Consider the following 26904-nt stretch of genomic DNA (forward strand, 5'->3'; position numbering starts at 1 on the left):
AAGACATACTATTTGGAGGCTTTAGACTTGCCCCATCTGTCTTCAACTTGCTAGTATTAAGGAGAAGCTCTGCAAACTTAAACAGGAATTGAATACAATTAAAGCAGCTTCCATCACTCCACAAAATCATACCAACTTACCACCTCTATCTCAAAGAATAAAACAGCCCAGGAATAAATGGGTCACAGTAGGCTCAGGAAGACTGCGATATGTAACACAGAAACATCCACTTTCACAAATATTACCTCTACAGAATTCCTTTGCTCCACTAGTGCACTGCGATACTCAAGAAAACAGAAGGGAGGTGGGACTGTAACCAGTGAAGGTAACTCAAGAGAACAAGCGCACCCTAAGCACAAATAAAAAGGCCAAAAACAGAAAACTATTACTGTTGGGGGATTCCATCATCAGAGGCATTAACCTTAGAACACAAGACGAGGAGACCAAAATAGTGAAATGTTTTCCAGGATCCTCAGCTACCAGGAGTTCCAGGCAAATACAGAGTATAATTAAGGAAGAAACTAAGGATTTTAACACTGATGTTATCCATCTGGGAACAAATGACCTGGCCAACAACTCCACACTTGCAGCACAGAAAGCTTTTTGAGAGCTTGGTGAGGGTGTGAAACCTTTTGTAAAGACTTTAGCTTTTTCTGAAATACTGCCTGCATATGGAAAGGGAGAGCAAAGAGTGAAAAACACAGAGGACTTTAATAGATGGCTCAAAGCCTGGTGTCATCAAGAAGGCTTCAGGTACATAGGAGGATGGGGAAATACATGGAAGGACAAGAAGCTATATTGCACTGTTTGGCTACATATTACTACAGTAGGAAAAAGAAACCTTGCAGAGAAATTTAGACAATATTTTTCTAGGCATTTAAACTAGAAGGTGGGGTTGTGTATGTACGAAGGACAATTATAGAGACCACCCACGGCAAAAGAAAAGATGTGATAGTAGTAAAGACTGCAACATAAACAATATCAGCAACTCATTTCTTAGTATTGCAACGGAAAGTGAAACGAAACAAAAATCCATACGAAAAAGGAGATTATCACTGAAAAATAGCTGGAAAGCGATGACCACAAATGCTCGCAGTCTAAGCAACAAAGTTCATGATCTGCAAGCCCTGATGTTAGAGGCAGATCTAGATATTGTCGCTATCACAGAGACATGGTTCAGTGAATCACATGGATGGGATGCAAGCATACTGGGATATAATCTTTTTAGGAAGGACAGATATGGTCAAAAAGGTGGAGGAGTAGCTCTCTATGTAAAGATCAATATCCAAGCGACTGAAATGCAAGGGACCTGGGGAGAGGAAGAAGCGATATGGATCGCTCTGAAAAGAGAAGATGGAACTTCTATCTACGTGGGTGTAGTCTACAGATCTCCGACTCAATCGCAACAAATTGATAAGGATCTGATTGTGGATATCCAAAAGTTTGGAAGGAAAGAGGAGGTGGACACTTGGAATGCTCTCCCGGAGGAGGTTGTGACAGAAACCACCATTCTGGGTTTCAAGGGCAAGTTGGATGCACACCTTCTTGTAAATAACATTGATGGATACGGATAAACAGGTCTTCATCAGGGAACACCTGGCTTGGCCTCCGCGTGTGCGGGTCACCACACTGGATGGACCAAAGGTCTGATTCGGTGAAGGCGATTCTTATGTTATCTTATGTTATGTTCTGCTGTTGGGAGATTATAACCTGCCGGATGCGGACTGGAATGTTCCGTCTGCGGAATCAGAAAGAAGTAGGGAGATTGTGGATGCTTTTCAAGAGGCTCTGCTCAGACAAATGGTGACGGAACCCTCAAGGGAAAAAGCGATATTGGATCTGGTCCTCATAAATGGAGAGAGTATCTCTAATGTTTGAGTGGGTGCTCACCTGGGAAGTAGCGATCATCAAACGGTTTGGTTTGATATAACGGCTAAAGTGGAGAGCGGCTGCACGATACTAAAAGTCCTAGATTTCAAACGTATGGACTTTAATGCAATGGGAGAGTACCTAAAGAAAGAGCTGTTAGGATGGGAGGACATAAGAGAAGTGGAAAGAAAGGGGTCTAAGCTGAAAGAAGCGATAAAAATGGCTACAGACCTTTATGTGAAGAAAATCAATAAAAACAAGAGAAAAAGGAAGCCGATATGGTTCTCCAACCTAGTGGCTAAGAAAATAAAGGCGAAAGAGTTGGCGTTCGTGAAATATAAAAACACCCAAGAAAAGGAGAGCAGAAAGGACTACAGGGTGAAACTGAAAGAAGCCAAGAGAGAGATACGTTTGGTGAAAGCACAGGCGGAAGAACAAATGGCTAAAAATGTAAAAAAGGGAGTCAAAATTTTTTCAGATATATTAGTGAAAGGAGGAAGATGAAAAATGGAACTGCTAGGCTAAAAGATGCTGGGAACCAATATGTGGAGAATGATGAGGAGAAAGCAAATGTGCTAAACAAATACTTCAGTTCTGTGTTCACAGAATAAAATCCTGGAGAAGAACCGAGATTGTCTGGTAAAGTTACACGAGAAAATGGAGTAGATTCTGCGCCGTTCACGGAGGAGGGTGTTTATGAGCAACTTGAAAAACTGAAGGTGGACAAAGCGATGGGACCAGACGGGATCCATCCCAGGATACTAAGGGAGCTCAGAGAGGTTCTGGCGAGTCCTATTAAAGACTTGTTCAACAAATCTCTGGAGAAGGGAGTGATTCCTGTTGTTTGGAGGAGAGCGGATGTGGTCCCTATTCATAAAAGTGGTCACAGGAATGAAGCAGGAAATTACAGGCCGGTGAGCCTCACTTCAGTTGTTTGAAAAACAATGGAAGTGTTGCTGAAAGAAAGGATAGTGTACTTCCTTGAATCTAATGGGTTACAGGATCCGAGGCAACATGGCTTTACAAAAGGTAAATCATGCCAAACGAACCTGATTGAATTTTTTGATTGGGTGACTAGAGAGCTGGATCGAGGACATATGCTGGATGCAATTTACTTGGATTTCAGCAAAGTCTTTGATACAGTTCCTCATAGGAGGCTGTTGAACAAACTTGAAGGGCTGAAGTTACGACCCAAAATGGTAAACTGGGTCAGAAACTGGCTGTCGGACATACGCCAGAGGGTGGAGGTTAATGGAAGTCGCTCGAAGGAAGGAAAGGTGAGTAGTGGAGTCCCTCAGGGTTCGGTGCTGGGGCCAATTCTGTTCAATATGTTTGTGAGTGACATTGCTGAAGGGTTAGAAGGAAAAGTGTGCCTTTTTGCAAATGATACCAAGATTTGTAACGGAGAAGACACCAAAGAGGGAGGGAAAATATGAAAAAGGATCTGCAAAAGTTAGAGGAATGGTCTAATGCCTGGCAACTAAAATTCAATGCAAAGAAATGCAGAGTAATGCATTTGGGGATTAATAATAGGAAGGAACCGTATATGTTGGGAGGAGAGAAGCTGATATGCACGGACGGGGAGAAGGGACCTTGGGGTGATAGTGTCCGAAGATCTAAAGGTGAGAAACAGTGTGACAAGGCAGTGGCTGCTGCCAGAAGGATGCTGGGCTGTATAAAGAGAGGCATAGTCAGTAGAAGGAAGCAGGTGTTGATACCCCTGTACAGGTCATTGGTAAGGCCCCACTTGGAGGATTGTGTTCAGTTTTGGAGACCGTATCTGGCGAAGGATGTAAGAAGACTTGAGGCGGTCCAGAGGAAGGCGACGAAAATGATAGGAGGCTTGCGCCAGAAGACGTTTGAGGAGAAACTGGAAGCCCTGAATATGTATACCCTAGAGGAAAGGAGAGACAGGGGAGATATGATTCAGACGTTCAAATACTTGAAGGGTATTAACGTAGAACAAAATCTTTTCCAGAGAAAGGAAAATGGTAAAACCAGAGGACATAATTTGAGGTTGAGGGGTGGTAGATTCAGGGGCAATGTTAGGAAGTTCTACTTTACGGAGAGGGTGGTGGATGCCTGGAATGCACTCCCGAGAGAGGTGGTGGAGAGTAAAACTGACTGAGTTCAAAGAAGCGTGGGATGAACACAGAGGATTTAGAATCAGAAAATAATATTAAATATTGAATATTGTATACTGGTACATGGGGATTAGTAAAGAAATATTAGTATTTTCATTAATGAGATAAAATATAGATAAAGATGAAGGAAAATTCTTTTTAAAAAGAAGGGGTAGAATACATTCTTTTCTTAAATATGTGAACATAAGGTAATTTTGTATATTGTTAAATTAAATAAGGGTTTATTTTGTAGGGTTTGTTTCGGGGGAAGAGATAGAGTGGCCTGGGGAAGGGGTATTTGATTGCTAATCCGATGGGTGCTCCAAGACAGTCATTTTATTTGGTGAAAGGGGATAGGGGTGGAGAAGGGGGTTTCTTAATTAGGGTATGGATGTGCAGGGGAAAAATGAATTTATTGTGGTATTTGATGATTTGTGGTATATCTTTTAGCCCCTTTTTATTGCAATATTAAAATGAAGTTAAATTTTTTTTTGTTAAACGTTAATGGCCTCAATCATCCAATAAAAACAAAAAAAATTACTTTCCTTTCTGAAACAACAAAATGCAGATGTATACTATATCCAAGAGACACATTTGTCGGCCATAGAAGCTAAGAAACGAGGGTGGATGGGTAAAGCATTATTTCTATGCCCCGGCTGTGGGGAAAAAGGCAGGGGTTGCTATTTTGGTTAATAAAAAATGTTCAACTATTTTTAAAATGAAGGCTTCAGATCCTTTAGGAAGATGGGTACATGTAGAAATGAGCCTGGGACATACTATGCTGGCGCTATTCAATGTATATGCCCCCAATTCGAAGCAAATTGAATTTTTCAAAACTCTGCAACAGTTGATATTACCACTGGCCGCTTCTAATTTAGTGGTGGCAGGGGATTTTAACGCTGTTATGGATCTGTTGATGGATAAAAAAAAATCTTAGTAAACTTATGAAATCATTAGGATTAGATAATTTGTACTGTCTTGTGATTTGAAAGATATATGGTGGATACTTCATTTTAATGAGCGGGAATTTTCATTCTGTTCCCAGGTTCACAAATCCTTTTCAAGAATAGATTATATTTTTGTTTCAAATCAATTAAGTCAGCAGGTTACACAAGCCTACATAGATCCAATTATTTTGTCTGATCATAGTGGTGTGGATTTGAATTTAAACTTACTGAGCAGGATAATGGCAGATCTTTATGGATATTCGATAATACATTACTAACGGATTCAAGTTTTCTAGAAGAATTTCAGTTAAAAATGAATGAATTTTTCCAAATTAATACTTCAAGAGAAATCTCAATGGAAACCTTATGGGTTAGTTTTATGGCTTCCATGAGAGGTCAAATTATTTCATATTCAGCATATGTTAGGAAGCAGCTTAAAATACAATTTTCTAGTTTGGAACAGGAAATTAAGGTTTTGGAGTCAAAATTGATTGAAAAATGGGAACATACTACTCTACAGGCTCTTTTAAAAGTAAAATGTAAGTATAATCAGATTTCACAATTTATAAGGAAAGACTTGTTTTCTCAACAGACCATGTATTATGGAAGCTCAAATAAGGCGGGAAGATTATTGGCAAATTATCTTAAAGAAAAGGACAAAAATTATTGTGATAAAAGATGGAAAAGGTGATACTCATTCTCAAATTGGACTTATTTTAAAACAATTCTTAAATTTTTATAAAGCTTTATATTCTTCCGAGCCTAATTCAGATAATGGTCCAAAAATTCCTGAACATATAAAATGAAGTTTAGAGGCGCCTATATCACTAAAAGAGTTGCAGTCAGCGTTGAAGTCCCTTAGAGTTGGATCTGCTCCAGGTGGAGATGGTTTCTCGGTAGAATTTTATAAATCATTTCAAAGTACCCTATTACCATATCTGTTAAATTTATATCAGGTCCAACTAACTAATGGTTGCATCACAGGTACTAAGGCAGAATCTGTTACTATAGTTTTGCCAAAGCCAAAAAAAGATCCTGCATTGGTTTCAAATTACAGGCCTATTTCCTTAATGTAGATGGCAAACTTCTAGCTAAGACATTGGCTTTACGCTTGGCCAAGGCTCTCCCTTTTATTATTGATATGCACCAAACAGGATTTGTTGCTCAGAGACATTCCTCTAATAACACCAGATTGGCTTTTCATAAGTTAAATTTAACAAAAGCCATGAATGATCCAGCCTTTTCTGTATCCTTAAATACAGAGAAGGCTTTTGATCAGGTGGAATGGGCCTTTATGTATCAAGCAATGAATTGGTTTGGAATGGGTTCAGGATTTATAAAAATGATCCAAACCTGCTGTAGTTTGCAGAGGGGGGTTAGACAAGGATGTCACTCAGAAAGGGTATTTTAAGAAATTTCAAGAGATTTGGGAGCCTTTAACAATATATTGTAATGTCTAAAGATTGTTTTTCCCCTTTTAAAATGCACATCTGGGAGGGGTGAGTGGGTTGGTATGATAATGAATTTTGGTATATAGATATGAGGTTCATGATAGATATTTTATGTGTTGAAAATTGGGACTGATTAAGGAGGGAGGGGGATTAATTCTGAAATGGACATTAATTGAATATTAAGTGTGGTATTTGAGTATAAAATTATATATGTACTGTTACACTTATTGTAAGTTTTAAAAAAGAATAAAGAATTGGAAAAAAAAAAAAAAAAAAGCTAAGCCGGCCTCCCACCGTCGACCTGCCCCGGAAATGTTCTTTCTGCAGCACTTCCTCTTCCTGCATAGGCAGGACGCTGCAGAAAGAACACTTTCGGGGCAGGCCAACGTCAGCTGCCCAAAGATTTTAAATTTCAGCAGACCTTGTTTGACACATGTGGCTTAAATAAAAGCTTTCCTTGAAAAGGATGTCCCTTGCTAAAGAGCATAAATGTGCCTCTGATTTTAAGTTTGAAGCTATCTACTATTCTCTTGACAGGTTTCTCAAGTTAAGGCATATGAAGATGAGGCACAGATAGCATTTGCTACTTTGGACTTAATTGATGGAAAAACGGAAGATGCTATCCAAGCTTTTGAAGCTATCAAGAATGTGAATTCATATTGGAACCTTGCACTGGTACACTAACTTTTTAATTTTTTTGTTTTGTATTCCTTCACCTTTTTTTTCTGTTTTGTCTTTTTTGAAAAATTACTTGCTAATGTGTGTGGTGTCTTCCCCACCCCCACCCCCTGTAGATATTTCAGAGGAAAAGTGAAGATCTTAAAAGTGATCCCATCTCTCCAGAAGAACATGAAGAGTACAAGAATTGTTTGAGGAAGTGCAAAATGTACTTAATGAAGATTATGGATGAAGATGCTAGTGATGACACGGTAGATGCAAAAGTAAATATAAAGAAATTGTCATTGTATGAATGTTTGCTTTAAAATAGTTTGAGTTGATGAGTCTTTTTCTTTGACACTCTGATATAATCAGCTTTTATGTTGCTTCTAGAAGGAAAAGCAGACTTATGAGTTGTGTGTGCATTCCTAATAGCTCATATTTTGGTATGTTATTATTTTCTCAGGACATCTAAAGGGGTTATGAGGACTGACAGGATTTTTGTTATTATGGATGTGCAGATGAAATGTATACATGACTATGTCTCAGAAGTTAGTCTCCTTTTACTTTTGGGTGGCATGTCCTGTGGTGTTTTATATAAAATAATTTCTCTGCGGACCAGTAGGACATCATCACAGCCTGGAGCAGGATATCCCTAGCTTTCAGGAATCTTGCTATGCTTAAGAACATAAAAAATGCCTCCGCTGGGTCAGTCCTGAGATCCATTGTGCCCAGCAGTCTGCTCACATGGCGGCCCAACAGGTCCAGGACCTGTGCAGTAATCCTCTATCTATACCCCTCTATCCCCTTTTCCAACAGGAAATTGTCCAATCCTTTCTTGAACCCCAGTATCGTACTCTGCCCTATTACGCCCTCTGGAAGCGCATTCCAGGTGTCCACCACACATTGGGTAAAGAAGAACTTCCTAGCATTTGTTTTGAATCTGTCCCCTTTCAAATTTTCCGAATGCCCTCTTGTTCTTTTATTTTTTGAAAGTTTGAAGAATCTGTCCCTCTACTCTCTCTATGTCCTTCATGATCTTGTAAGTCTCTATCATATCCCCTCTAAGTCTCCTCTTCTCCAGGGAAAAGAGTCCCAGTTTCTCCAGTCTCTCAGTGTATGAAAGGTTTTCCATCCCTTTTATTAGACGTGTCGCTCTCCTCTGAACCCTCTCAAGTAACGCCATATCCTTCTTAAGGTACGGTGACCAATATTGGACGCAGTACTCCAGATGCAGACACACCATCGCCCAATACAATGGCAGGATAACTTCTTTCGTTCTGGTAGTAATACCCTTCTTGATTATACCTAACATTCTATTCGCTCTCTTAGCGGCCGCTGCACACTGTACCGACGGCTTCATTGTCATGTCCACCATTACCCCCAAGTCTCTTTCTTGGGTACTCTCATTTAATAACATCCCTCCCATCGTGTAGTTGTACCTCGGGTTTCTGCTTCCCACATGTAATACTTTACATTTCTCAACATTGAACTTCATCTGCCATTTCGTCGCCAATTCCAAGTACCACCCCAGACATCCTGTATTCAGCGAGCGGCGCAGGGCCAGGCAGGAGCTCAAGAAGCTCGCTCCTGTGTGCCGATGCGCCGCTGGCCACGAGATCAGAGGGTGAGAAGGAGGAGCGTAGGGCAGGAGCGCGGAAAGTTTGCTCCTGCCCATACACCGCTGGACCACAAGGGATGCGAGAAGAGGTATCGGAGGTAAAATAAATTTAGTATCGACCGGTACAGGAGACGGGAGGGGTCCCTTCTGTCCCGGCCTACTATTAGACCACCAGAAGGGGAAGAGGGTACAGGGCAGGAAGGTGGGACATGGTGCAGAGCCTTGCAGGGAGGTGGTCAGGGTGCAGAGCCTGGCAAGTAGGGATGGGAGCTGGCTGCAGAGCCTGGCAGGGAGTGAGGGGGGCTGGGTTCAGACCCTGGCAGGGAAGGGGGCTGGCTGGATAGCCTGGTAAGGCAGGGAGGGAAGGGGGCTGGGTGTAGAGCCTGGCAGGGGAGAGGATGAGGGAGGGGACATCGGGTGCAGATCCTGGCAAGGCGTGGCACTTGAATATTAAACCCCTGTCTTATATTTGAGTCATCCATTTTTCCTTTTTGGGGGGAAAATGGGGGTCTCGACTTATATTCGAATATATACGGTAGTGAAAGCCAAAATCCTAACCAGTTTTGAACCTTTTATTTTTTTTTAAAGTTGTTGGTGTCGATAGAGACTGGGAGAGAGATGTTGGACTCTGTGATGCAGGAACTTGGGGAATATGGAGATGGAAGCCCTTTCTTCGGTAGTGATGTCTTCCGAGCTGTAAACTCAGATGTAAAGCATTCAACGCCATCGCCCACAAAATTCTCTATGTCACCAAATAAAGGTTACAAGGTATGTGTTATAATGGGTCTAACCCAGGTCACAAGTATTTGCCAGGATCCCAAAGAGAATATCTTTGTTGCTCATGCCCAGGAATAAGCAGTGCCTTTTTCAAGACTTCATGGATAATGGTTTATGAACATTTCTGCCAGGAGTTGTCTGAATCTTTTTTAAGCCATCTATACTTGCTACCGTGGCTAAATCTTCTGTCAGATCCACAGCTTAATTGTGGGTTGAGAGAAAAAAAATACTTTGTTAGATTTGTTTTAAATGTGCTTCCTGTTAGCTTTGTGGAGCTTCCTTAATCTTAGTACTGTTTGAGAGGGTGGTTAAAGCTAACTTGACTTTTTATGTTATACCTTTGCAATGCACTTTTTGTTTAATTGTTGTTTGTTTCCCAGTTTTCCCCTAAAACTCCACCTCATTGGGCAGAAGATCAGAAATCTTTACTTCAGATACTTTGCCACCAAGTGGAAGCCCTAAAGGTAAGGTAATAGATAATTTAGGAATGCATCTTGTTTGAATTTCTTTATTCAGTTTTGCATATTACAACAAGTGTATCAGAAAAATTCATATGATCTTATAAATACACACTTGATTTTCCTTCATGTAACACTTTAAATACAATATATTATTCTTATATTCATATTTTATAATAATTTAAATATTATGTAATACATTTAATATGTATGACAATTGTAATTAAAATAGAAAACCCCCCAATCCCTCCCTACCTGTTTCAGAAAATCTAACCTAATACATCAAAAATATTAATTAATTCATACATATTATGAAATAAATAAAATAATACCCACCCACATCCCCGTTTAACAAATATCTTTTTTTTTTTTAAATAAATCTTTATTCGTTTTCAAAAATTACAATTGTACAATAATCCATCAGAAATATATTAATTAATCACTTGACAATCTTATTTGTAATCTTCCAAATACATAAATATAAAAGAATCCCACCCCTCCCTCCCATATACTAATAATTAACAATTATCAATTCTTATCATTCATACTCCCACCCTCCCTCTTTCTTTTCCAATACTGAGGTGTTTAAGATGTCTGATCATTAGAATAAATAATCAATGGCCCCCAAATCTTTTTAAACTTATTATAATTACCTTGTTGTATAGCAAGCACCCTTTCCATTTTATAAATATGGCATACTGAATTCCACCAAAAAGTATAATTTAGTTTAGTATAATCTTTCCAATTTCCTGTAATCTGCTGAATGGCAACCCCTGTTAATATTAATAAAAGTTTATTATTATTCGCTGAAATTTGGCTTTTAAATCTCATTGATGTACCAAATAATACAGTATCATATGAAAGGCCAACATTATTTTCTAACAAAGAATTAATTAACAAATATCTTATTATGGGAAAACTAGTCTTTAAGCCTGTTACATTAACGGGTGCTAGAATAGATGTGTCTGTCTGTCTGTGTTTCTTTATCTCTCTCTCCTTGGCCGCTGTCTGTATCCTTCTGTCTCCTCCTCCCCCCCTAGCAAAGCTGTCTGCCCCCAGCACCCACCTCCCCCCCAAATGTCTCTCCATAGAAACATAGAAATTGACGGCAGAAAAGGGCCATAGCCCATCGAGTCTGCCCATACCAATGACCCACTCCCTGACTTTTACTCCCCTATAGATCCCACGTGAATATCCCATTTTCTCTTAAAATCTGACACGCTGTTGGCCTCAATCACCTGCTGAGGCAGCTCGTTCCAATGATCGACCACCCTTCCCCCCCCCCAGAGCAAAGCTGTCTGTCCCCTTTCCCTATCTCTCCATGGCCCCTTCTGTCTCCCCCCCAGCACACCCCTCCCCCCAAAGCAGCCCCCTATCCCTCTCCCTGTCTCTCCTTGGCCCCTTCTGTCTTCCCCCCCCCAGAGCAAAGCTGTTTGCCCCAAGCACATCCCTCCCCCCAAAGCAGCCCCCTTTCCCTCTCCCGCTGACTCTCTCTCTGGCCCCCTTTCTTTGTCTGTCTTTCTGTCCCTCTCCCTGGCCCTGTGTCTTTCTTTCTTTCTGTCTCCCTCCCTCCCGCTGTCTGTCTGTCATTTTTCCCCATTTCCCTGTGCAGAAGCATTTCAATCCCACTTCCCTATGCAGCAGCAACAGCATTTCCCTCCTATCCCCCCCTTTCCTGTGTAGAAGCATTAGCAGCATTTCCCCCCACTCCCCCTTTCCCTTTTCTTACCTTATCTTCCCTGCTCCGTTCGGCCCCTCCCCCTTCTTTTACTGCCGTTGTCGATCTGGCCTGCTCCTGACCCTCCCACCGCCGACAAACCTCGGGACTCCAGCCGCGTAGGCAGCACTTTAAACACGCTGCTTCGCGGCCTTCTACTGGCGATTTCCTCTGCCGCGTCTGTCTCCGATGATGTCATCAGAGACGCGGCAGAGGAAATCTACAGAGAAGGGCGCGAAGCAGTGTGTTTATAGTGTTGCCTACGCCGCTGGAGCCGGGAGGCGACGGAGAGGGCAGGGGGTGCTAGCGGCCGGCAGCGGTGGAGAGCAGGGAAGGGCGCGCATGCCACTTGTCTTGCCTCGCGTGAGGCCAGACCGTAAGCCGCGCATGCGCACTTCCTATGTGTGCTACAGCTCACGGAAAACGGACGCACGCATAGGAAGTGCGCATTCGCGGCTTACCGTTTTATTATATTAGATGTTATCAATCATTGCAAAAATCTGCTAATGGTCTCCAGATCTTCTGAAATTTACCAAAATAACCTTTCTGTGTTGCTATTGTGTGCTACATTTTATATGTAATTTAGGAATGCATCTTAATATGTGATTTTCTTTTCCCTCTTTGATAGTGAGGATATGGTGGCTTACAGAAGAAAGTATCCTCTATAATAAAACCCTAAGCGCATGCGCACTTACGGTTTTGTGATTACTGCGGTGTGCTGTGTCCTTCCCTGGCCATATTCAATTTTGAAACACGGAGACAGGGAACACGCCGGCGACTCGCCTCTCCCTCCCTCACTCACCAACCGCTGCCGTCCTGCTGCTCCTCTTCAAAGCAGCCTGTTGAGGTTTGCCGTCCGGCTGTAGTGAACCTCGCAGGCTGCTCTCCACCTCCAGGCCAGCGAACCTCAGCAGGCTGCTTTGTTGAAGAGGAGCAGCAGCGGTTCGTGCCTGTAGGCCAAAGACACCAGGAACCATAAATGGAGGGAGGGTAAGAACGGGAGGGGGGGAACAGAAGGGGGCCATGGAGCAGGCAGGCATGGCACAACAGGGGACCAGGGGGAGAGGGAAAGGGGGCTGCTTTGGGGGGAGGGGTGTGCTGGGGGCAGACAGCAATCATGGGGGGGAGAACAGAAGGAGGCCATGGAGCAGGCAGGCATGGCACAACAGAGGGAGAGGGAAAGGGGGCTGCTTTGGGGGCGGGGTGCTGGGGGCAGACAGCAATCATGGGGGGGAGAAAGAAGGAAGCCATGGAGCAGGCAGGCATGGCACGGCACAACAGGGGGCCTGGAGGAGAGAGAAAGGAGGCTGCTTTGGGGGAGCAGACAGCAATCATGGGGGGGAACAGAAGGGGGCTAAGGAGCAGGCAGGCATGACACAACGGGGGGCCAGGGGGAGAGGGAAAGAGGGCTGCTTTGGGGGAGGGAGGTGTGCTGGTGGGCAGACAGCAATCATGGGGGGGAACAGAAGGGGGCCACGGAGCAGGCAGTCATGGCACAATAGGAGACAGGAGGAGAGGGAAAGGGACTTCTTTGGGGGCAGGGGTGTGCTGGGGGCAGACAGCAATCATGCTTTGCTCTGGGAGGGGGAGAACAGAAGGGGGCCACGGAGCAGGCAGGCATGGCACAACAGGGGGCAGGGGGAGAGCGAAAGGGGGCTGCTTTGGGGGAAGGGTGTGCTGGGGGGCAGATAGGAATCATGTGTCCCATGCTGGTAAGAAGTGGAGGGGGAGAGGGAAAGAGGGCTGCTTTGGGGGGAGGGGTGTGCTGGGGGCAGACAGCAATCATGCTTTGCTCTGAGAGGGGGGGAAATAGAAGGGGGCCAAGGAGAGACAGGCAGGCATGGCGCATCAGAGAAATTCAGGCAGGCAGGGGGCCAGGGACACAGACAGACAGTGTTTTAAGGTAGCACTGATAGAACCTGCAGTTTTGTTTAAAATACTGTGTTTTAGGTAGTATAGAGCCTATATTTCTGCCTTACTAGTAGTCTTACTTATAGTCCCACCAACCACAGGGACCACTATTCATATATAGAGACCCATATAATCAGGACTACTCAAACCAAGTCACTTCACAACCAATCAAGATGACCTTTATTCTATGCAATCACTGTGGTGCTTTAATTCCAAGACATACTATTTGGAGGCTTAAGGCTTGCCCCATCTGTCTTCAACTTGCCAGTATTAAGGAGGAGCTCTACAAACTTAAACAGGAATTGAATACAATTAAAGCAGCTTCCATCACTCCACAAAATCATACCAACTTACCACCTCTACCTCAAAGAATAAAACAGCCCAGGAATAAATGGGTCACAGTAGGCTCAGGAAGACTGCGACATGTAACACAGAAACATCCACCTTCACTAATATTACCTCTACAGAATTCCTTCGCTCCACTAGTGCACTGCGATACTCAGGAAAACAGAAGGGAGGTGGGACTGGAACCAATGAAGATAACTCAAGAGAACAAGCGCACCCTAAGTACAAATAAAAAAGCCAAAAACAGAAAACTATTACTGTTGGGGGATTCCATCATCAGAGACATTAACCTTGGAACACAGGGCGAGGAGACCAAAATAGTGAAATGTCTTCCAGGATCCTCAGCTACCAGGAGTTCCAGGCAAATACTGACTATAATTAAGGAAGAAACTAAGGATTTTAACACTGATGTTGTTATCCATCTGGGAACAAATGACCTGGCCAACAACTCCACACTTGCAGCACAGAAAGCTTTTCGGGAGCTTGGTGAGGGCGTGAAACCTTTTGTAAAGACTTTAGCTTTTTCTGAAATACTGCCTGCATATGGAAAAGGAGAGCAAAGAGTGAAAAACACAGAGGACTTTAATAGATGGCTCAGAGCCTGGTGTCATCAAGAAGGCTTCAGGTACATAGGAGGATGGGGAAATACATGGAAGGACAAGAAGCTATATTGCACTGATGGGCTACATATTACTACAGCAGGAAAAAGAAACCTTGCAGAGAAATTTAGACAATATTTTTCTAGGCATTTAAACTAGAAGGTGGGGGTGGTGTATGTACGAAGGACAATTATAGAGACCACCCCCAGCAAAAGAAAAGATGTGATAGTAGTAAAGGCTGCAACATAAGCAATATCAGCAACTCATTTCTTAGTATTGCAACGGAAAGTGAAACGACACAAAAATCCATACGAAAAAGGAGATTGTCGCTGAAAAATAGCTGGAAAGCGATGACCACAAATGCTCGCAGTCTAAGCAACAAAGTTCATGATCTGCAAGCCCTGATATTAGAGGCAGATCTAGATATTGTTGCTATCACAGAGACATGGTTCAGTGAATCACATGGATGGGATGCAAACATACCGGGATATAATCTTTTTAGGAAGGACAGAGATGGTTATAAAGGTGGAGGAGTAGCTCTCTATGTAAAGATCAATATCCAAGCGACTGAAATGCAAGGGACCTGGGGAGAGGAAGAAGCGATATGGATTGCTCTGAAAAGAGAAGATGGAACTTCTATCTACGTGGGTGTAGTCTACAGACCTCCGACTCAATCGCAGCAAATTGATAAGGATCTGATTGTGGATATCCAAAAGTTTGGAAGGAAAGAGGAGGTTCTGCTGTTGGGAGATTTCAACCTGCCGGATGCGGACTGGAATGTTCCGTCTGCGGAATCGGAAAGAAGTAGGGAGATTGTGGATGCCTTTCAAGAGGCTCTGCTCAGACAAATGGTGACGGAACCCACAAGGGAAAAAGCGATATTGGATCTGGTCCTCACAAATGGAGAGAGTATCTCTAATGTTCGAGTGGGTGCTCACCTGGGTAGTAGCGATCATCAAACGGTTTGGTTTGATATAACGGCTAAAGTGGAGAGCAGCCGCACGATACTTAGTCCTAGATTTCAAACGTACGGACTTTAATGCAATGGGAAAGTACCTGAAGAAAGAGCTGTTAGGATGGGAGGACATAAGAGAAGTGGAAAGACAGTGGTCTAAGCTGAAAGGAGTGATAAAAATGGCTACGGACCTTTATGTGAAGAAAATCAATAAAAACAAGAGAAAAAGGAAGCCGATATGGTTCTCCAACCTAGTGGCTGAGAAAATAAAGGCGAAAGAGTTGGCGTTCATGAAATATAAAAAAACCCAAGAAGAGGAGAGCAGAAAGGACTACAGGGTGAAAATGAAAGAAGCCAAGAGAGAGATACGTTTGGCGAAGGCACAGGCGGAAGAACAAATGGCTAAAAATGTAAAAAAGGGAGATAAAATTTTTTTCAGATATATTAGTGAAAGGAGGAAGATAAAAAATGGAATTGCTAGGCTAAAAGATGCTGGGAACAAATATGTGGAGAGTGATGAGGAGAAAGCAAATGTGCTAAACAAATACTTCTGTTCTGTATTCACAGAAGAAAATCCTGGAGAAGGACCGAGATTGTCTGGCAAAGTTACACGAGAAAATGGAGTAGATTCTGCGCCGTTCACGGAGGAGGGTGTTTATGAGCAATTTGAAAAACTGAAGGTGGACAAAGCGATGGGACAGACGGGATCCATCCCAGGATACTAAGGGAGCTCAGAGAGGTTCTGGCGAGTCCTATTAAAGACTTGTTCAACAAATCTCTGGAGACGGGAGTGATTCCTGGGGATTGGAGGAGAGCGGATGTGGTCCCTATTCATAAAAGTGGTCACAGGGATGAAACAGAAAACTACAGGCCGGTGAGCCTCACTTCAGTTGTTGGAAAAATAATGGAAGTTTTGCTGAAAGAAAGGATAGTATATTTCCTTGAATCTAATGGGTTACAGGATCCGAGGCAACATGGCTTTACAAAAGGTAAATCGTGCCAAACGAACCTGATTGAATTTTTTGATTGGGTGACCAGAGAGCTGGATCGAGGACATATGCTAGATGTAATTTACTTGGATTTCAGCAAAGCCTTTGATACAGTTCCTCATAGGAGGCTGTTGAACAAACTTGAAGGGCTGAAGTTAGGACCCAAAGTGGTGAACTGGGTCAGAAACTGGCTGTCGGACAGACGCCAGAGGGTGGTGGTTAATGGAAGTCGCTCGAAGGAAGGAAAGGTGACTAGTGGAGTCCCTCAGGGTTCGGTGCTGGGGCCAATCCTGTTCAATATGTATGTAAGTGACATTGCTGAAGGGTTAGAAGGAAAAGTGTGCCTTTTTGCAGATGATACCAAGATTTGTAACAGAGTAGACACCGAAGAGGGAGTGGAGAATATGAAAAAGGATCTGCAAAAGTTAAAGGAATGGTCTAATGCCTGGCAACTAAAATTCAATGCAAAGAAATGCAGAGTAATGCATTTGGGGATTAATAATAGGAAGGAACCGTATATGCTGGGAGGAGAGAAGCTGATATGCACGGACGGGGAGAGGGACCTTGGGGTGATAGTGTCCAAAGATCTAAAGGCGAAAAAACAGTGTGACAAGGCAGTGGCTGCTGCCAGAAGGATTCTGGGCTGTATATAGAAAGGCGTAGTCAGTAGAAGGAAGAAGGTGTTGATGCCCCTGTACAGGTCATTGGTGAGGCCCCACTTGGAGTATTGTGTTCAGTTTTGGAGACCGTATCTGGCGAAAGACGTAAGAAGACTTGAGGCGGTCCAGAGGAGGGCGACGAAAATGATAGGAGGCTTGCGCCAGAAGACGTATGAGGAGAGACTGGAAGCCCTGAATATGTATACCCTAGAGGAAAGGAGAGACAGGGGAGATATGATTCAGACGTTCAAATACTTAAAGGGTATTAACGTAGAACAAAATCTTTTCCAGAGAAAGGAAAATGGTAAAACCAGAGGACATAATTTGAGGTTGAGGGGTGGTAGATTCAGGGGCAATGTTAGGAAATTCTACTTTACGGAGAGGGTGGTGGATGCCTGGAATGCGCTCCCGAGAGAGATGGTGGAGAGTAAAACTGTGACTGAGTTCAAAGAAGCGTGGGATGAACACAGAAGATTTAGAATCAGAAAATAATATTAAAGATTGAACTAGGCCAGTAATGGGCAGACTTGTACGGTCTGCGTCTGTGTATGGCCGTTTGGAGGAGGATGGGCAGGGGAGGGCTTCAATGGCTGGGAGGGTGTAGATGGGCTGGAGTAAGTCTTAACAGAGATTTCGGCAGTTGGAACCCAAGCACAGTACCGGGTAAAGCTTTGGATTCTCGCCCAGAAATAGCTAAGAAGAAGAAAAAAAAAAAAAAAATTTAAATTGAATCAGGTTGGGCAGACTGGATGGACCATTCAGGTCTTTATCTGCCGTCATCTACTATGTTACTATGTTACTATGAAAGACAGACAGCGTCCAAGGAGAGAGAGACAAAGATAAAAAACAGACAGACAGATATCTACTCTAGCACCCGTTAATGTAACAGGCTTAAACACTAGTTAATAATAAACATCAGAAAATTGAGTTGACAGTTAAGAGCAATACATTTTCTTTTGTATTGACCTTTCATATCTAAGGAACATTTGATTATATTCTCCAATTCTTACTTGGAATTTAGGAGGCATTTAAAGACATACCATTTTCTAAATATTTGGGTAACTAATTTTCAACCTAATCATACATTCTAAATTTTGTCAACCGCATAGAATTTCATGGTCTTGTCTTCTATATACTTGGGTAACTAATTTTTAACCTAATTGTACATCCTACTTTTTGTAAACCGCATAGAACTTTACGGTCCTGCGGTATATAAGTTAATTGTTGTTATTAGATGGCTGAAGTTTCAGGTAATTTAAACTGTCACATTCTTAGTGTTCCTCCTACAGGTTGGTTCTGGTGAGGCATTACTTTTACTCGAGAAAGCAAACTTAGGCATTACTTTTACATCATTTTTTTTAATAGAGAGTGTATGGTGATATGTTTATTTATCAAGTTTCAAATTTACATATCAAGTATCCACTTGTACAGAAAGTTGAAGATAAGCAAACAAAAACAAGAATATTCAAATACATTGTGCTCAAGAAAAAATGAAATATCATCAAGTCCTCAAATTAAATCCAAGATTTTAGAATTGCGAGAGAGATTAATGAAAACTTAAATCAATACAAGAAAAAAAGAAAGGAAGAATAAGTTCACGTTAATTGAGAGTGGATATCAATTATATACCAAAACTGCACTCATTTTTCCCCTTCATCCAAGCGTTGTCCTGACAGGAAGGCTATCAATTGGGAAGGATCAAAGAAAACATTTTTTCTCCTTACGATATTGTATCACACATTTACATGGATGACGAAGAAAAAAGGTCGCCCCCAAGAGCAATAACAAAAATTCATGCCCTCTTTTTTGTGTGTCCCATGCCAGATCTGGAAACATTAATATTTTATAGCCAAGAAATTCTTCCTGTTTATTTTTAAAGAAAAGCCTAAGCTACCAGTGCAAGGGCTACGGTAAGAAGTAACGTTTCCGCCGATGCGGTCTCTCTATCAGAAAATTCCAGCATTGCTGATATATTAAGTGGTTGGCTGTTATCCTCTTGTAATTGTGATTGCTGTTCATTTCTTTTACTGGGCCAATAATATATTTGAGTAAATGGTGGTAACATATTCTCAGAAATTTCCAAAGTCTCCATCATGTAACGTTTCAACATATCCCTAGGAGTTACAGCCGCAATCATAGGAAAGTTGATCAACCTAAGATTGTTATTATGGGAAAAGTTTTCTAGAGACTCCAGTTTTCTTCATAAATTGAAATTATCTTTTACTAATGTTTCATTAATTTGTTTAGAAACTTTTAATTCTTGTTGTATATTTACAATGGAATTTTTTGAATCGTCCATTTCAACCCTCAAGTTCTTAATGTCAGTTTCTTGGACTTTAAGTTTACCTTCTAGCTGAACCGGATATTAGAGAAGTCAAGAGAGCTTTGAAGAATGCAGTTCTCTTTCATTGTCACTTGTTGAAGCGGGTTCTTTGAGGAAGCCGTCTTGGCGAAATGCATCAGACCCGGCTTTAGCAAGATAAGATTCTGCTTCAGAAAGATAACTTTTACTTACCTTGAGTTTTTTCAAAAAGACTAAGTTCAAAGTTTAAAATATAAGAAAGCTGTTGTGAATTAGTGAAACACTTTTGCACTTCTATTTAAATTTTTTTACACAATATGAAACAACTTTATAAACAACTCCAAAAGGGAGCAATGATAGACATTTGAAACACTAATCAGGGTTTTACCCTGGTCGTGTTCATTACACCATCTCATGGTTCTGAGCTCCTTCAGGCAGTTTATAAAGCAGTTTTAAGTTTATAGTGCTCCTATTTGTTGTTTTTGATGAATGTTTTATAGATTTAGCCAGATCAGCCATGAGATCCCAAATAGAGTCCAGAGTTATCTCCCTGCGTTTTTCTAAATTATAAGAAACTTTATCAACTTGAACATCCTCACCAACTGGAAGCCTCTCCTGGCAGTCTCTCTCCTGAGTTCGTTTTACCCCCCAACGTTGTCAAGTCCTCAGTTTCTCCCGGGCTCTCCTGGAAATGCAGGAATTCCGTCTCCATGCTCCCCTTTATGCTCTTTCTGGCCTCTGATGGGAGGTGTATGCCGTCTGCCGGTAGCTCCTCCGCTCGTAGGGAGCTTGTAATCTGAGGGGGAGGTGCCCTAGCGTCGGGGCTCAATGTTATCTCCAGGCCCAAGGAGATCGCCTCAGTCTTGCCCTCTCCGAGGCGTCTCCAACGGGGATACCGATGCTGCCGGGATATCCTGCATACGGCGCAGGAGCTCTTCAATATTGCCGAAAGAGGTCACGCCAGAGTGCCGTGAGGCTCCTGCGGCACTTTGGCCTCTCCTCTTCCCCTGGATAGGGTTCGAAATAGTTTTTAGGGAGCTCACTATAGCGTGTAACTCAGTTAAGTGGACCGTGGGCCATCTTGGATCACGAGCTACATTTTATGGTGATATTTTTTTAATCAAGCAGAACTATATCTGGACTTGATAAATGAAACTTAAATTCTCTTCAGGGGTTTGTAATTTATACTTTATTTGTCTAAGTTTTACACCTCAAGACCATTACCCACAAGAATAGGTTCAGTGCATGATGCATTATGACCTATGTTTAAAATGTTATCCTTAAATGTTAGATTAATGTTTAATTTGCAATCCTTCATTCATCCTTTTCATAGGATTATTTTTGGTAGAAAGTTGGATTTAGCACTTTGAAGTTAAGGTTTTAGCAGGTTTGATCTTTACACTGTAACACATTTTGTATCAAGCATAGATTTTGTAAACATAATCTTGGGTTAATTTTTTTTCTGTTAGGTTTGTTTTTCTTCCATTTGCACATCTTTAATGGTAGTTCATGTCCAGTAACTGAATCTTCCACATGCTCTTTGAAGTTTAGTACCTAAAGCAATTTCTAATGCAATAGTTGTCATTCTGGACAAGCTGATTATATCCCAGTGCTTGCAAGCTTTGCAGAAGGAATCCACTCCGGCTTTTAGAAACATAATGGTAGATAAAGGCCAAATGGCCCATCAAGTCTGCCCATCCACAGTAGCCATTATCTCTTTCTTTCTACGAGAGATCCCATATGCCTATCCAAAGCTCTTTTGAATTCAAATACAGTCTCTGTCTCCACCACCTCTTCTGGGAGACTGTTCCATGCATCTACTACCCTTTCTGTAAAAAAGTATTTCCTTAGATTACTCCGGAGCCTATCACTTCTTAACTTCATCCTATGCCCTCTCATTGCAGAGTTTCCTTTCATATGAAAGAGATTCGACTCATGCATATTTACATTACGTAGGTATTTAAATGTTTCTTATCCTATCTCCCCTCTCCCACCTTTCCTCCAAAGTATACGGATTGAGATCTTTAAGTCTGTCCCCATACGCCTTATGATGAAGACCACATACAATTTTAGCCTTCCTCTGGACCAACTCCTCAAGTCACTTCATTGGCTCCCCATTCATTTCCGAATACAGTTTAAACTCCTGTTGCTGACTTACAAGTGCATTCACTCTGAAGCCCCCTGATATCTCTCCTCACTTATCTCCCCCTATACTCTCCCCCGTGATCTCCGCTTATTGGGCAAGCCCCTCTTATCTGTACCATTCTCTTCCACTGCCAACTCCAGACTTCGTCCCTTCTTTCTTGTGGCACCGTATGTATGGAGCAGGCTGCCTGAATCAATACGTCATGCTCCATCTCTGGCAGTGTTCAAATCCAAGCTAAAGGCCCACTTTTTTGAAACTGCTTTCAACCCTTAACTTCACTCACTGCTGTCAGATACCTATACCCATTGTATCATTTCCTCTACCATAATCTCCCCAACCCTGTAATGTCCTGTCTAAATTAGATTTTAAGCTCTTCTGAGCAGGGACTGTCTATTGTATGTTAAAATGTACAGCGCTGCATATGCCTTTTCAGCACTATAGAAATAATAAATAGTAGTTAGTAGTGAAGATTTAGGTGAATCATGGGCAGAGTGGCTCGTGTGAAGCTAGTCACCTCTGAGGCTGCTGAAGATCAAACATTGAAGCTGTGCTGTTTATAGGTGTGTTTTGAGCACTGAACATATGTAAAGTTTTGGAAGTAATTGCTCCTACTACTAAGATTTTTGATCAGGTCAGTTTAATATATTTTAAGTATAAGCACTTAGACCAGCCACAGAGCACCTAGATAGCTGAGATGCATGTGTAAATTGCAGCAAGAGGGACATAAGAGAGGCAGGTGATTCAGGTGTAGAACAGAGAGCAGATCAAAGAGAGAGCAGATCAAACAAGAAATTTAATGTTATATGTGCCTGAAGTCACGTTTCGCCCGGTGGCTGCGTCGGAGGCAAAACTAGAAATGAAAAATAGCAAGCTTCTCTCTAGTATAACAACTTACCAAACAATCCAGAGTATAACAACATAAAAATACACTTCTCACTGGTGCAAAAATACAGCAGCAGTAGTCCAGCTGCAGGAAGTGGTTAAAGGAGTATTGCAGCAAGACTAATGCTGCTGTATTTTTGCACTAGTGAGAAGTGTATTTTTTGTTTGTATACTGTGGATTGTTTGATAAGCTGGTATACTAGAGAGAAGCTTGCTGTCTATTTTTCCTCTAGTTTTGAGTCTGACACAGCCCTCGGGCAAATTATGGCCATGTTAGGCACGTATGACTTTAAATTTCTTTTTGCTAATTATAGCAAGCGTACTGCTATAATGTATATGTGTAGCTAGGTCCTTAAGTTCTAAACTGTTGGAGAGAAAACAGAACGGGGAATTTGGCTAACCTATTTTGAGTCTTGTTTCTTCATGCTTCCTTTCATCTGGACAAATTCAAACCAGTGCTGTTATTTTTCAGTATTTACATGAGTTTTATATGGGATGGGATAAATCTGTTTGTGTTTAAAATTGTGAGGCTTTGAAAGTTCTAGATTGAAAAGGTAATAAGCAGTAAATGAAGGCCTATTATTCCTAAGACCTGCAGAGGGGAGACAACTTTAAGTTTGGTGTGGAGATCTAATAGAACAACAATTGTCAAAGGTAAGACAACATTCCAATTAGGTTGTTCTTAAGTATACACAATAAGCCTCAAGCTTGTTGTGGTAGGTGTGTCAAATGACTTTCTTTATATAAATATATGCTTCAGATTGTTCAGAACAATGTAATAATTCCCTTTGAAAAAGGCACATTGGTAATGAAGCATATTGGAGGATGGGAGGATAAATTTGGGAACTAGCTGTTGGGAAAGAAGCCATTTTGGATTAATTCATACCTACTGTAACATCCGATTGTTTTAGCGAAAAAAAAAATTTAAATATCAGTAAGTAATTGTTTGAGTATAACATAACATTTTGTATTTGACAGAATGAAGTGCAGGAATTGAAACTTAGCTCCGGTTCCAATGTGTCTCACCGTTGGCCTAATGAAGGTTTTGGAACAGACACAATAACCGATAGTTACCAAGGAGCACAGAATTTTCAAGGAGCTCCCTTAACAGGTAAGATTGTTTGCTCTGAATAACTACATGGATGGGTTTCATACTCCTTTAGCCCATTCTTCCATCTCTGAAGGAGACCAAGGAATAACTGCCAGACACAAATTGTAGTTTAAACATCAAGGCCTTGGGAGTTTTGGGTGATCTACTAACTGATAGAATACCAACCAAGAATCTCCCTGAATCACAAGTGACTGGCCATTTTATTATATTTATGACATCACTTTATTAATTATTATTCATACATAAGTTGGTACATCTTCCAATAACGATACAATTACATCATTAAGATCCAATGATAAATTGCATACTCCTGCAATTTTCTTTTGGATAGTTTTGATCCCATAATTTATCCCAGGACAAGCAGGCAGGTATTCTCACATATGGGTGACGTCATCCGACGGAGCCCGAATGCGGACGCCTCACAAGCAGACTTGCTTGGAGAAACTCAAAGTTTCGAGTCGCTCGCACCGCGCATGCACGAGTGCCTTCCCGCCCAGCATAGGGCGTGTCTTCTCAGTTCTTAGTTTTCCACGGAGCCGAGAAGTCCGTCTTTGACTCTCTGCATTTAACTTCGTTCACTTTTTGCCTTCTCGCAACCGCGGTTGGTGTTTTTTCCTTCACGAATCGCTGTTTTATTTTATTTCTTTTATTTTAGTTAAAATAAAAATTTTGTCTTCTTACGTTCGTTTTTCAGGACGGGCCACTCGGCCGCAGCCCGCGAGCTTCGACTTTGCGGCAGCTATTTTTCTGCCTATGTCCCGGCCTGCTACAGGCTTTAAGAGGTGTAGCAAGTGTCAGTGCTCGATCTCTCTCACGGACTCTCACAGATGCTGCCTCAAGTGCCTTGGGCCGAAACATCATCTTAGGTCGTGCCTGCCTTGCCAGACACTTCAGCCTCGTGCTTTCAAGTGTCGTTGCATTCTGGTGGACAAGCTTTTCGAGATGGAGTTTCCTACTGATCCCTCGACTTAGAAAGTGTCTTCGGCCTCGACTTCCATCGAGGCTCCTTCTGCGCCTACTGCTTCCACCTCGAGCCTCATCAGACCTTCGTCGTTTGCAGCGGCTCTTGCTTCGACATCATCTGCTGTATCTTCCCCTGTTTCCTCAGGTCAGATAGCTCAGCAGTCGGTTCCACCGGTGGTGATTAAAGTGTCCAAGACTTCTAAGTCGAAACACACTCACACTGCCTCGAAGGAACCTCCAGCCAAGGCAGGTGGTCCTGTTTCAGACGCAGATCCATCCTTGCCGGCTTCTTTCCAGACCATGTTAGAGAAGCAGTTTATTCAGTTCCTTACTAACATGGGATCTAAACTGCTTCCTCTTATCCAGCCTGGGCATTCAGCAGACTCCCGCGAGGTTGAGCCGCTTCCTATGCCCCAGTCTGAGCTTCCACTGTCTTTGCAGGGAGCAGAGTCTCTGCGTCTGGTCTACTATCCAAGCACGAAAAGCAAGGAGCAGAGTCTTTGAGAGTGCATCGAGGTTCCTCCACCAAGCCTCTGGAGCTTCGATCTACAGCCTCTAGTCCTATTCATACATCGGCATTGGCTGATTACGTCTCCGAGGCGAAATCTCTTCAATCCTCGAGATCTGGTTCCAGACACAGTTCTCACCACCATTCGAGGCCTTCATCGAGGCATTCTTCCAGGCATCATTCTTCTCAGGATAGACCAGCGGTCTCAAACACGTGGCCCGCGGGCCACATGTGGCTCTCCAAGTTTTATTTGCGGCCCGCGGTCTGGACTGGATAATTCCTTCCTTTTGGAGCAGCAGCGGGTCTGGCCGGTTCGTTCCGTTCCAAAGCCGCGGGTTGGCGGCTCCTTGCACTATTCACTCCTGCATCGGAAGCCTCTCTGACATCACAACATCAGAGAGGCTTCAGACGCAGGCGCGGATCTCGCAAGGAGCCGCCACCCGCGGCTTTGAATGGAATGAGCCAGCCAGACATGCTGCTGCTCCAGTGGCGTACCAAGGGGGAGCGGTCCGCACAGGTGGTCTCCCTCCACTGTTCTTCCTAGGGTGCGGCTCGCGGATCGTCTCCTTCCCTTCCCTTCTCACCGCTGCCATCGGGGAACAGGCCGGCACCGTGTCTTTGATCTCCCTGCTTCTCTCGCCGCCCGACCTCAATTCTGACGTCGAGAGGACGTTCTGGCTAGCCAATCGCTGCCTGGCTGCCCGGAACGTCCTTTCCAACGTTAGAATTGACGTCGGGCGGGGAGAGTTGGCCCCGTGGAGATCTCGGCCTGTTCCTGATGGCAGCAGCAGCAGCCTATTCCCTGGCGGCGGTGGCATGGGGGAGTGCAGGAAAGAAGAAAGAAAGAAGGAGGGGGGGACAGGGAGCCAGAAGGAAGAAAGAAAGAAGGGGGGACAGGGAGTCAGAAGGAAAAAAGAAAGAAGGGGGGACAGGGAGCCAGTAACAAAGCAAAAAATGGGACACGGAATCAGAGAAAGACAGACAGAGAAAGAAAGAAAAAGTTTGGGGAGGGAATGAGGTCTGGAGGAGAGGAAGCATACAGGAGGCTGAAAGAAGGGAATAAATATTGGATGCACAGTCAGAAGAATAAAGTGCAACCAGAGACTGATGAAATTACCAAACAAAGGTAGGAAAATGATTTTATTTTCAATTTAGTAATTGAAATGTGCCAGTTTTGAGAAAGAAAAGATATTAAACTTTAAAAATCAGCTGAGAGGGAATCCTTCGGGGAATCCCTCCGTGGGCGGTTGTGGAAGACCGGGCTTCCCCACTGCTCCAAGCCGACTCGCGAGGCACCATCGGCGGGGAGCTCTGGGCGCCTGCAGCCGCTGCCGACGGAGCTCCACCACCTCACCGACCCAAACCGCCGAGTTCAGGCCGGCCGCGAGTGCCTCGCGGCTGGACTAAAATTGTGGCCTACTCCCCCGGAGAAGGGCACAATTGCTCCATACGCGACCTAGCTATAAAAAAGTGCTGGTTACATGAAAAAATACAGTAAAATACAGTTTTCTTAAAGGGATACAACCCTCCAGACCAGCACTACCTCAGGATTTTTTTTTTTTTTTTTACAGAACAGACTCCACAGGCTCTCGAAGCAATATGCCTTGCTTGATTTAGGGGGCAAGGCTTACTGCTGAGGCTCCTCTAAAAAAATGTGGGGAGGTGGAGGAAGTGGGGGGAGGGACCCCGCTCGTGACCCGCCGGGTTTGACACCCCCGAGGTCGGACGAACCCCCAAACAGGGCCCGACCAAGCTCCGTCCGGCCAAAAACAGGGACAATAAACCCCTAAACAAATTCCAACAGCCCTACCAAGAGAGATGGGTACAGATCACTCAACACCTGCTGGAGACTGAAAGAAGACTGAGGGAAATAGAGAAGGGAGGATAGTATATACTGTCCCAAAGTTTTGTTTT

The 26904-nt window shown here is 43.0% G+C and overlaps 1 protein-coding gene across 4 annotated transcripts in view; it reads left to right on the plus strand.

Annotated features, from left to right (window-relative positions):
• LOC117362460 (E3 SUMO-protein ligase RanBP2-like) overlaps positions 1-26904 on the plus strand; it is a 353806-nt gene that overhangs the window by 148884 nt on the left and 178018 nt on the right. For 3 of the 4 annotated variants that reach the window (XM_033948860.1, XM_033948862.1, XM_033948863.1), the window contains exons 14-18: positions 6928-7065; positions 7185-7331; positions 9257-9436; positions 9826-9909; positions 23387-23519. In XM_033948860.1, the coding sequence (XP_033804751.1) occupies positions 6928-7065; positions 7185-7331; positions 9257-9436; positions 9826-9909; positions 23387-23519 (682 nt within the window). The remainder of the gene's footprint in view (positions 1-6927; positions 7066-7184; positions 7332-9256; positions 9437-9825; positions 9910-23386; positions 23520-26904) is intronic. The other variant, XM_033948861.1, reaches the window with a different exon arrangement.

Source organism: Geotrypetes seraphini, chromosome 6 (genome assembly GCF_902459505.1).
Source record: "Geotrypetes seraphini chromosome 6, aGeoSer1.1, whole genome shotgun sequence".
Taxonomy (NCBI): Eukaryota; Metazoa; Chordata; class Amphibia; order Gymnophiona; family Dermophiidae; genus Geotrypetes; species Geotrypetes seraphini.